This window comes from Erigeron canadensis, chromosome 2 (genome assembly GCF_010389155.1).
Source record: "Erigeron canadensis isolate Cc75 chromosome 2, C_canadensis_v1, whole genome shotgun sequence".
In the NCBI taxonomy this organism is placed as follows: domain Eukaryota; kingdom Viridiplantae; phylum Streptophyta; class Magnoliopsida; order Asterales; family Asteraceae; genus Erigeron; species Erigeron canadensis.
The window spans coordinates 46,430,240-46,441,975 of record NC_057762.1 but is presented as its reverse complement, the minus strand read 5'-3'; the positions used below and the strand labels follow the sequence as shown (position 1 = coordinate 46,441,975).

Sequence of the window (11,736 nt, the reverse complement as noted above, 5' to 3'; positions counted from 1 at the left end):
TAAAAAAACATTAAAATATCATAAAAATAATTTTTTTAAAATTCAACTTTTTTTTAAAACACCGGAACGGTAATACCGAAATATACCAGGAATGCCGAAAATACCGGCCGGTATATAGTGAATATACCGGACGTAAAATACCGGGGTACCCTCCGGTACCGGTAAATATCTGACAGTATTACCGGTATTTAAAACATTGATATGTGACAACCATTTAAGCTGCGACGTATAAGTTTTTGATTAGTCGAATACATCCAATAACCGGAATGTGAAAGTTCATTACATGACATCGATGTTATACGAAACTTTTAATAACATAAATATTTAGTTATTGTTAATTACATCCACATGACCACATGTAATTAGCTTTTTTTTAATAATAAAAACCAAAAACACTTACAAGTGTCGGCTCATATGGTTGCCATAAATACCCAAATACACTTATTAATTAAGGTATGAAAGGTCATTTTATGTATAAGTAATAACATAGATATTTAGTCATAGTTAGTTACATGTACAAGTAATAATCTTTTTTAAAAAAAGTATGGAAATTAAAAAAAAAAAAAAGAAAAAAAAAATAAAGATGTAATTTGCATAAAACGTCCCTGTGGTTTGCACACCAAGTTGCATAAAACGTCCCTGTGAGGAAGAAAAAGACAAAAAAGCCTTCACATGTGGGGCACGTGCAGCCTGTTAATGGCAAGAAAGAAATGACGTTAAGAAAAAGGACGTAATTCGCTAATAATTCTTGCGACAGGGATGAAAACCACTAAAAAAAACTTAGAGGAATGTAAAGCACGAATTTGTGTAAACCACAGGGACGTTTTATGCAATTAACTCTAAAAAAAATATATAACAACAACAACAAGAGAACCCAATCTCTGCGCGGGGTATGGGGGAGGTAAACTGTAGAGAGACTGCTTCCAAAGGTAGAGAGACTGCTTCCATAGGGACCTCCGGCCACAAAGGAGTGCACGACGGAAAAAGCAAAATGTTTAGAAAAACATACCTGTCTGCCGAGGTTATGAGAAAAAGAAATACCTGTCTGCTGGGTCCGGCTATTATTCGGGACGAACGAGTATCAATCATGCGCCCTACCGATATTTTAGAAACATGTTTGACAATACAAATATGAAAACAACCATATTGAGCATATTAAACAACATAAAAGTAACAAATTAATAAGTAACTCAAAGAAACAACCAAGATAAAAAAAACATAGGTTTATGGATGGCGGGGCGTTTAGTCTATAAAATACATTCTAAAAATTCTATTTTCTTTTCTTCTTTATTAATTAATTAATAAAACCCTCCCTTCATCTGTCACTCCCAAAATCCCTAATCTTTACTGAAAACCCTAAAAACCACACACAGACAACACTGTTATTATTACGTTACGTATGTAATATTTCTTTTCTAATTTCATTATTATTTTGATTTGATAACAAGTCCTAGTTCATGTGTACCTAAAGATCCATATATCAAAATAAGGTAACGCTGTATCTATATTATATACCTATCGATGTGTTAGGGTTCTATATAGATATAGATAGAGAGATAGATAGATATTATTGTATTCATATATATATAGATATATAAAGAAAGATTTGTGTATAAAAAAAGATGGATGATCTGGAAAAAGCGATACTGATTATATTCGATGAATCCGGAACGGTGACGGCGGTGTTGAAATCGCAAGCAGTTGCATTCTGTCAACAAATAAAAGATAATCAATCTATATGTAGTATATGTATCGAGCGTTTATGTTTTACTAAGCTTGTTCAAGTTCAGTTTTGGTGTTTACAATGTCTGCACGAGGTTCTGCGTGCTCGATACCCCGGTATGAGTGCCGAGGAGAAGAGTTTCGTTAGGAAGTCTGTGTTTTCGATGGCCTCTTATGATTCGGTTGGTAATAATGTTTTGGATGGGCCTGGTTATGTAAAGAATAAACTTGCTCAGGTCTTGGTCACTTTGATTTATTTTGAGTATCCGTTGGTTTGGTCTTCCGTTTTTCTTGATTTCTTGCCTAATTTGAGTAGAGGTGGTGTTGTGATTGATATGTTTTGTCGGCTTTTGAATGCTCTGGACGATGAGCTGATTAGCCAGGACTATCCACGAACCGCAGAGGAAGGTGTCATCTCCGGCAAAATCAAGGACGCAATGAGACAACAGTGTGTTAATCCGATTGTTCATGCGTGGTATGAGATTGTTTCTTTGTATAAGATTTCCGATCCTGAGTTGTGTGCCTTTGTTTTGGATACAATGAGGAGATATATTTCTTGGATTGAAATCGGTTTAATTGCAAACAATACTTTCCTTCCTTTGCTATTTGAGTTGATGTTGGTAGACGGAGTAAATGATCAGCTTAGATGTGCTGCTTCTGGTTGTGTTCTTGCCGTGGTTTCTAAACGCATGGACCAACAACCTAAGCTTACCCTCTTGCAGAGCCTACAAATGAATCGGTTATTTGGTTTAGTAGCAGGTGATGTGGACTCTGACTTTGTATCGGGCTTGGCATCTTTGCTGACTGGATATGCTTCTGAGCTTCTTGATTGTTTGAAGAATCTGAAAACTGAAGATCTCAAAAGAGCTTCAGTTGATCTCCTGAATGAAGTTTTGCCGTCAGTTTTTTATGTAATGCAAAACTGTGAGATCGACACAACTTTCAGTACTGTCCAGTTTCTTTCTGGATATGTTGCCACAATGAAGACCTCTTCACCATTGACCGAAACTCAGCTTTTTCATGTGGGTCAGATCTTAGAGGTTATCCGTATGCAGATTAGGTTCGATCCCATGTACCGTGAGAATCTAGATGTGTTGGATAAAGTAGGCAAAGAGGAGGAAGATCGGATGGCGGAGCATAGGAAAGATTTGCTTGTCTTGCTACGTAATGTAGGCCGTGTGGCACCTGATGTTACCCAAATATTCATTAGAAACTCACTATCAAGTGCCGTGGGATCGTCTCTGGACATTAATGTTGAAGAAGTAGAGGCGGCTTTGTCTCTTTTTTACGCGTATGGGGAATCGTTAAGTGAAGATGCGATGAAAACTGGTACTGGGATCCTGAGAGAACTAGTACCCATGCTTTTATCAACCAAGTTCCCTTGCCATTCTAACAGGCTGGTTGCCTTGGTGTATCTCGATACAATAACAAGATACATGAAGTTTGTTCTTGAGAATAATCAGTATATTCCTGCAGTTTTGGCAGCATTTCTTGATGACAGAGGTATACACCATTCAAAGGTGAACGTGAGTCGAAGAGCAAGTTATCTTTTTATGAGAGTTGTGAAACTGCTCAAAGCAAAGCTTGTGCCTTTCATTGAAACGATTCTGCAAAGCCTGCAAGATATAGTTTCTCAGTTCACGAGTATGGATTATCCATCAAAAGAACTTTCTGGATCTGAAGATGGCAGTCATATCTTTGAGGTAATTGTGGTTCTTTTATAAAAAAAATTTGAAATCCCTTTGACTTCATGCAGCTTATTATTATTATTATTTTTTATATTTGCTCGCAGGCGATTGGGTTGTTAATTGGAATGGAAGATGTACCACTGGAAAAGCAAACAGAGTACTTGTCATCTCTGCTTACTCCTCTTTGTCAACAGGTCATACCTTGACTTGACATGTGAAACATAAAATCGATCTATTATATATCTATTGTTATGCTGATTGATGTTAATACATGTGAATATTCTAATGAATTAGGTTGAGATTTTGATTGCGAGTTCCAGAGGACTAAACTCAGAAGAGTCCTTATCAAAAATTGTCAATATTCAGCAAATAATCATGGCTATAAATGCATTAAGCAAGGTTCCGATATCCATTATTATCCCAGTATATGTATTGTGTTTTTCTTAAATGATACTCCGTGTCTCATGTATACTATTGTCCTAATAATCACAGGGGTTCAGCGAGCGTCTTGTAACTGCCAGTCGCCCTGCTATTGGTCTCATGTTCAAGCAGGTTGGTAAAACCTAATTTTAATTTCATCAGATCTTTCATTAGACATGCATCCTTCTGTTCTTAATTACAATTGAGACTTTGAGAGCTCAATAAGTTTACTTATCCAGAGCCAATGGGGTTGGTGACCCACTGGTAAGGTCTTTGACCGTGAGAGGATCCACATGGGTTTGAGTCCCTCTTTCCATATTTGTTGGGGTGGATTATTGGGGGGTTTTCGGAGGTCCTAGGTTGCATTCTAGGTATCGTGTAGTTTAGGAGTACGAGTAGGATAGATTGCTGTTCTAAAAAAAATGTAAAAAAGTTTACTTATCTAGATTTCTTCACTAGATTAATTTAGTCTATTTTGTAGTAACAAGCATTTGCTATGTTTAGTTATGCATACAATGGAAATATATCCTTCTGTGAGGATAGTTTTGTTTCTTAATATACAATGTCGGTCTGGATTCACATGAAGTAAATTTATGAGCAAAATCTACTCCAAGTTAGTTCATCTCTCATCCGCAACCATCATAATATATTGTTGCCTTTACTATTTTGCTACAGACGCTGGATGTGCTTCTGCAAATCCTTGTGATCTTCCCAAAAGTAGAAACCTTGCGTTCTAAGGTATGTTTGAGAAGTTTTCATTACTTTAATATCCGATACCATTTGCTGTTTACATGAATGTTTACCATCTTTTGCTTAGGTTACCTCATTTATCCACCGGATGGTGGAGACTTTAGGATCATCTGTATTTCCATACCTTCCTCAGGCTTTGGAGCAGTTGCTTGCTGAAAGTGAGGTATTAATAATATATCTTATATGGAATTATACCCCCCCCCCCCCCCCCTTCTCTGTCTCTCTCTCTCTCTCTCTCTCTCGGGCAATTAAAGTCATCTACATTTGTATATTAAGTTTAAACCATTTGATCTTTTTGTAAGTGCTGTCATCTCTAATTACCATTCATCATGCAGCCAAAGGAACTCGTTGGATTTATTGTATTACTCAATCAACTTATATGCAAATTCAATACTTCTGTCCAAGATATTTTGGAGAATGTGTACCCTGTTATTGCGGCTAAAATCTTTAGCATTCTGCCGAGGGATACAATTCCTTCCGGACCTGGGAGCAACACTGAGGTACATGAACTACCCCCTACAGTCTAGTTTAGACTTGTACTTTCATATTTCACTTGTTTTCATATAAAGTGTATGTACATTGTATGATTGTTCTAGGAAATTCGTGAATTGCAAGACCTTCAACGGACGTTCTATACTTTTCTTCATGTGGTGACAACGCATGATTTATCATCGGTGTTCCTTTCTCCTAAAGGCCGAGTCTATTTGGATTCGATGATGCAGTTACTGTTGTTCACTTCCTGTAATCATAAGGATCTAGTTGTTCGAAAGGTTTGAAAATGTTATTATAATTTCTTGAATTATTGTGTATCCATTACCTTCCTTTTTTTAAATCAAACATTATCTTATGAAATATTGACGTGATAACTTCAGGCATGTGTACAAATTTTTATAAAACTGATTAAAGATTGGTGCACGAGGCCCTTTGGTGAAGAGAAGGTAATGTAGTACCTTTATGTTTCTCCTAGGATGGTAATTTGGTAACTACATTGTGTACCTAATATGGCAAGGTATGCAGGTACCTGGTTTTCAAAGCTTCGTGATTGAAGCTTTTGCAACAAACTGTTGTTTGTACAGCGTTCTTGACAAGTCCTTTGAGTTTCGTGATGCAAGTACTGTAAGTTTTTTATTCTTGTTATGATTTACTGATTTAGTATGTAGCATTTCAATGGGAATTAGAGTATATAAAGCTTAGTAATTTCTTCTTACCTTAGAAATCATCTTAGCTTGCTTGGCCGTATTAGTGTTTCCAGTTTGAAGCTGACTAAGTATATTGCAATTTGCTGCCATTTTTATATTGGTGAAAATGGACAAGATCACAAGATAGTAATTGGTAGCTTGACTTAAATACTTGAGTCAACCGAAACCCTTGTTTGGCTTACGTATAGTTTAATATTGACAATACATCTATCTTCATTGGAAAAAAAGCTACCACCAAGTTAATAACTAGAACAATACCCGTGCGTAGCTCGGGTTACACTTTATAAAAGTCTTTTATAACTTACATTTGAATTAAACATAGCTATATAGCAACTCAAATAGAATGTTTGGTTAGAATGTCATCAAGCTCGAGTACATGCTTCACCTATGTATGAACTGAAAAGGGAGAATTGTACTAATTGTTCGCGCCTAGTTTTTATGCTATAACGCGTATTTCATTTTAAATTTATTCATATAACAACAAAGTATCAAAGTTTATCCATGACTTCTAAATATAATTATAATTTACAATCAAACCTTTTCTCTTGTTGTATAAGGACTTGCAAATTGTGGTTGGTTGTTTTTGAATATGTAGCTTTGCATTTTGAAGTTAGTTTTAAACAATAATGCTATTTTTTAACACATCTTCTGATAATACTATTGCAGCCTTTTAATCCGACGCACATGGTCACATTAAATGGCTGAATGGTATTAAGTTTTACAATATCCGTTTGACCTGCTTCTCTAACGGACCCATATTAATGCGTATACATTTTGACCCATTACTCAAACCCATCTAAACCCTCCATATTAATGTGTCGTCACTTAAAAAAATAATTGAACTAATTACCTTTTTTAAAATATATGATATGATGTAAGTGTCTTTAATTATTAAGTTTATATTTGACTGGAGTACATTGTTGTTAAAATTTTGTAGTCTTATAATTGAAAGATTTAACCACATTAATCTCACTAAAAGTTCACTTGAAAACCTGCAAGTCTTTTGCCGCAAACAATTGTTTGACTTTTCTTTCATGTGCATACTTTCTTCTTAACCATGCCTGCAGGATACTAATCATAATGAAATTCAAGAAGAATAATTAAGCTCATCTAATTAGATCGAGACATCCAATAGTAAACAACAAACAACCAACTATAAATACTAAACGTAATGAAATTCAAGAATAATAATTTTTTAAGCAACCAAAAGTAAATACAAATATAATGAAATTTAATATCAACAGTGGTCAATCCTGAAGGTTTATTTAAAAGAAAAATTGGTGGGACATGTTGATGGAAAAATTATATTAATCAAACAAAGGACCACAATTTGCAAGCCCTTCTCGTTGCTCAAAATAGAAGATTTCGGTTAGTCGATCAGTGGAATCACCATTCTCTTGAACAATGCTGATCAAAATTGAAGCTTTCGGTTAGTTCCTGAGTGGAATCACCATCCTCTTGTACAATGCTGAATAGAATTGAAGCTTTCGGTTTCTGAGTGGAATCTCCATTCTCTTATGGTTGTCTACAAAATAGGTCGTCAAGTTATTGTGTGAAACACCAACTACCTTAGATATTATTGTTCAAAACTCCTCAAACTCAGGTGTAGGATGCATATCGATGTTGCCAACTTTTGATTAACGCTCACCATTGTATAAAATAACATGAAACTCCATATTTGTAATGGGGGATTAAATTGAAAGCACAAGTGATTTTTTTGTATTGCATTGAAAATGGTACAGAAGTTGTTACATCGATCGACGATGGCTTTAAATAGGAAAAGGAATGCTAAAAATGCTCAACTACTTCAACCACTACATGTGCTAATCGGGGAAATTGATTGATCCATTATATCACTAACAAACATCACTGAAATAAAGGGAAAGACTACCGCACGTCCGCAACATTATTCTCAATTTCCTGCACACATATTAACTTGGGCTTAATGCAGGTGATTAAGGTTGACATACAGTTCATCAAATTAATATATGTGAACAATAATATTAGGGCTAAAAGATAGGGGTTTCGGTTGTTGTTTACCTTTGCTACTTTGTCCACGTTTTTATTTTATTAGTAACCAACCATCCGTTTTAAATGGATGGGTTTATACGGTGGTGATTAAATTTCTTTTTGATCGGATGGACGTAAATAATATAAATTCCCACTCACCGGTGGCAATATATATATATATATATATATAATATGATTAGAATTCTAAAGTATATATTTTTTACAGCATGAGTATAATTGTATATTGCATGTGCTATGCGTGCCTGTGCATATTATCTGGCAAAGTTTTAGTCCGCTTTGTGTAAAAATAGAGATCTCTTGTTCTATGTTTTTGCCGTTATCTATTGTGTAAATTTTTTGACATTGAATATTTATATTAACTGCCAGTTAAATCATGCGTTTTTCGTGGATGTTGTTTGCAGCTTGTTTTATTTGGAGAAATTGTGTTGGCTCAGAAGGTTATGTATGAGAGGTTTGGCAACGATTTTCTCATTAACTTTGTATCAAAAGGTTTTCTTGCCGCACATTGCCCTCAAGATTTAGCAGAGGAGTACTGTCAGAAATTGCAGGTGCATTTACTATATGTATAAATGCTATGATCTGGAATATTTGTATTTGTTATATGACAATGGGAGTTATATATGGCGTTGATCTTTGCAGGGTAATGATATGAAGTCACTGAAGCTGTTCTATCAATCTCTAATTGAGAGTTTGAGAGTGCAACAGAATGGAAGCCTTGTTTTCAGATAGCATGATCTCAACCGTTGAAGTTAATCACCAATGGTTCATGTGTTGCTCCTGTTACCAGTTGCGGTGCTAAAATTTTGTTCTCAAGAGGTTTGTTATTAAGCACATCACGCATATCTTCCAAAGCTCATAGTTTTTCATTAGACAGTGCTATATATTTTTACTTCTTAATATGTGCAGGTTTTTGCCCTGTATATAGCATTTATCTGGCTCTCCATTACAGTGAGGTAAGCAAGGATAACTATAATGAGGATTAAGATTCTCTCAAGCTTGTTAAACAAAATATCCTCTTAAGTTTATTTTTCAGTTTTTTTTTAAAGGCAGCACCTCCTTTTATTTTATTGATCACAAAAAACCACATATTACAAACATTCAAATATTAACCATGGTGAATGTTCCCACCATTTACAAACCAAAAACCATAACCAAATATCTTTAATTCCGTACACCAATCCATCAACAGATCAATTATTCAATCCTATACCACCTAAAAATCCTACTATTGACCATGAAAAAAAGCCCGTATGACCAAACAAGACCAGCCATTCCACAATTGCTCACTTTTCAAACTACTCACTTGCCTTTAAACTGCCAGACCTGCATTATATGTGAGCAGCTGCAATACCAAGTATATCTGCATGCCTGAGTTCAGGGGGGCCTTGTTTATGGTAGCATCCCTTGACGTCTGAACGTCTCAGAATTTGGATTTCTTTAAGATGCAAATTAAGTAATCTTTTACAGGAACTACCTTGTTAAACATAACTACTGCATATCACATGATGTACACAATTTTAAATTTAATAATACTTATATAGAAATTAATGTTATTGCTAAATTAACCGTTAACCAAATAAAACTATTGTTATGCCTATGTTAATTATAGATATACAGTATGTAAATATTGGATTGTCTTTAAAAGAAGCTCGTTTAGGCTCGTAAGCCTATACAAATTTAATGTCTGAAGCTTGCTTAGTTTAGCTTGGCTCAATATTGAACACCTCTAACTTTCAGTTCTTATAAATGCCAAGTATGCCTCTATCTGTGGAAGGCCTGTAATTATACACTTAGTTTAACATTTCAGTTCCTTTAAGCTGGCACAATAATTATTATTATCATTGTTAATTTTTATTATTAGTGTTGCCTATATGTTATTAGTTTCATATTAATAACCGTCACGACTCAACTGTTCACTTTATTATCTTAAATGGATTTAGGAACCTCATGGTTTTCAATCACTGACCCGTCACCGGTCATGTTTTACTGAACTTGAAAGGATCTCAATCAATCAATTGAATCTTTTCCAATATGGTTAGGGACATCGGACATTTAATTTATTTAATTTGGTATTTGTTGCAGGTGTAAATTTCAAGCAGTTTCTTATGTTGACCTGTCAAGAAAAGAAGTTTTGTCATGAATGGTCATCTGTATTTCCCTGATCAGTTTGTTACCTGTATGCTCTACAATCTTCTTTAGTTGGGTTTATAATTAAATTTTGTTCTGCGAACGGTTCTACTCTTACCCTACATCCCATGTCCACAGACGAGTTAATGGTGAATCTAAATCCAAGTCTACTTGGCATTGTTACAATCTGTCTTTGGAAGCTATTGATCTTTCATGTAACGCCTTTTGTTTGAAATCATGCTTTGCCAATGTAAACATTATGTGTTTTAGCATCGTCTCTGTTTGTGTTCTGGTCAGGCCGGGATGGGTTATAACAAGAATCTGAAGACGTATATTGCAGTATATTCAGGTGGTTTGTAGATGCTTGTTACTTTCTCTGGAGAGCACGCACACACATACACTTGAGCAAACTATTCGCATAGCTTTCTAAGGATAAGTAGAATGCATATGCTCATGAAATAAATGGCTTATTTATTTATTTATTTTATAGCACTATTATATGTAGGCAGATACGTGCATGAACACACTTTTACTCCTCCAAATGTCTTGGCGGAGGTTTTCTAAGGATACTTTTTTTTTTATATATATAATTCTTTGTTTGGCTCAAAATTATTATCCATTAAAAGCCCTCATATACAGATTCACTGTTCTTTCCAAGTTTTAGTTTTTTTTCCCCATTCTGATAACCGTCATTCGTTACCATTTTTTCTTCTTCCAAATTCGTATTTAAACCTAAACCTTTTTCCTTACGTTTCATAGATCATCATTCATGTTTCATAATATCAACGATCAACCATTTTCATGACCGGATTGGACCTGCCCATCGGACTACGACACAGAAGCGGTCTAGTTATGACTGTTAAAACGGTCATGCTAAATACTCAAATGATGATAAACAAGTGTGATAGTATTCAAAACGGTCATGCTAAAGACTCAAATGATGATAAACAAGTCTAAAATAGTATTGGTCATGCTAAAGACTCAAATAATGATAAACAAGTCTAAAATACTATGGAATTGAGCTGTTGAACTAACAACTCTATTGGAACAATTGAGAAGTAGGAAGATTTTGGTGATTCACCATTGTGTGGTGGTTCTCTCTTCTTTTCTTTCTTTTCAGTTTTAATAATAGTTTAAAATTTGACTTTTTTTTTTCTTTATGTACAGATCGATCTATATGATATTTACACATCTACGAATGGTTACGGAAATTGGAAGCTTTGAAACCTAAAATAGTTGGACTTTAAGATTAAGACGATCATGAAGTTATAATTGAGATGCGTGCATGTATTTTCACCCAAATCTACTACTGGTAAGTGGTAACACATTCAATGTACGTGCCAATTAAAATATCGCTTAAAGAATATATGTTTGATCATGTGAAATCCATATTTGACACACATGTGGGGTCCGATACTCCGATTTTTAAAGATGTTCATATTGGTTATATTTAATTTGGCATAAAATTTTCTAAGAGTTTTGAGTTTTAACTTCTTGTTTTAAATTAAAAGTTTTTGAGTTTTAGCTTTAACCTTTATTTGAAAGAAAAAACTTTAAAATGAAACGCTACTTGACATGGGAGACCTGGAGGGGGTGCAAGCAAGACATTCGTCCGGGACACAATTTTGAGGGGGAACAAAAAATTTATATATTATATTATATATGTAAAGGTTTTAGGTAAAATAAAACTAACTATTAGAGTAAAATAAATAAACAATATATGTAAAAGTATAATATTATAATGTATATCATTTTGTTAATGTTATAATGTTTCAATTATATAAAAAAAAAATGTTTAT

At 34.5% G+C, this 11,736-nt stretch overlaps 1 protein-coding gene across 3 annotated transcripts; it reads left to right on the top strand.

The window, feature by feature from the left end:
* Positions 1-1,278: 1,278 nt before the first annotated feature.
* On the top strand, positions 1,279-10,209 carry LOC122587405 (exportin-T). Of its 3 annotated transcripts, XM_043759565.1 has the most exons (14): positions 1,279-3,425; positions 3,515-3,604; positions 3,705-3,809; positions 3,903-3,962; positions 4,506-4,568; positions 4,648-4,743; positions 4,916-5,080; positions 5,177-5,350; positions 5,453-5,518; positions 5,598-5,696; positions 8,212-8,358; positions 8,450-8,626; positions 8,717-8,763; positions 9,893-10,209. In XM_043759565.1, exons 1-12 carry the CDS (start codon positions 1,623-1,625, stop codon positions 8,537-8,539), a joined length of 2,958 nt encoding a protein of 985 aa, XP_043615500.1. In that variant the 5' UTR covers positions 1,279-1,622; the 3' UTR covers positions 8,540-8,626; positions 8,717-8,763; positions 9,893-10,209. The 3 variants fall into 3 exon arrangements, with proteins under 3 accessions (XP_043615500.1, XP_043615502.1, XP_043615501.1); XM_043759567.1 differs by lacking the exons at positions 8,450-8,626; positions 8,717-8,763; positions 9,893-10,209 and adding an exon at positions 7,525-7,730 and having other exon boundaries at positions 8,212-8,291; XM_043759566.1 differs by lacking the exons at positions 8,450-8,626; positions 8,717-8,763; positions 9,893-10,209 and adding an exon at positions 7,522-7,730 and having other exon boundaries at positions 8,212-8,291.
* Positions 10,210-11,736: the final 1,527 nt, after the last annotated feature.

What these genes read in the sequence shown, in the direction of transcription:
- LOC122587405 (XM_043759565.1), top strand. Translation starts at nt 1,623, where the DNA reads ATGGATGATCTGGAAAAAGCGATACTGATTATATTCGATGAATCCGGA. An exon ending in TTGGTCTCATGTTCAAGCAG is followed by an intron (nt 3,963 to 4,505) that starts GTTGGTAAAACC and finishes ATTTTGCTACAG; the next exon opens with ACGCTGGATGTGCTTCTGCA. An exon ending in GACCTGGGAGCAACACTGAG is followed by an intron (nt 5,081 to 5,176) that starts GTACATGAACTA and finishes TGATTGTTCTAG; the next exon opens with GAAATTCGTGAATTGCAAGA.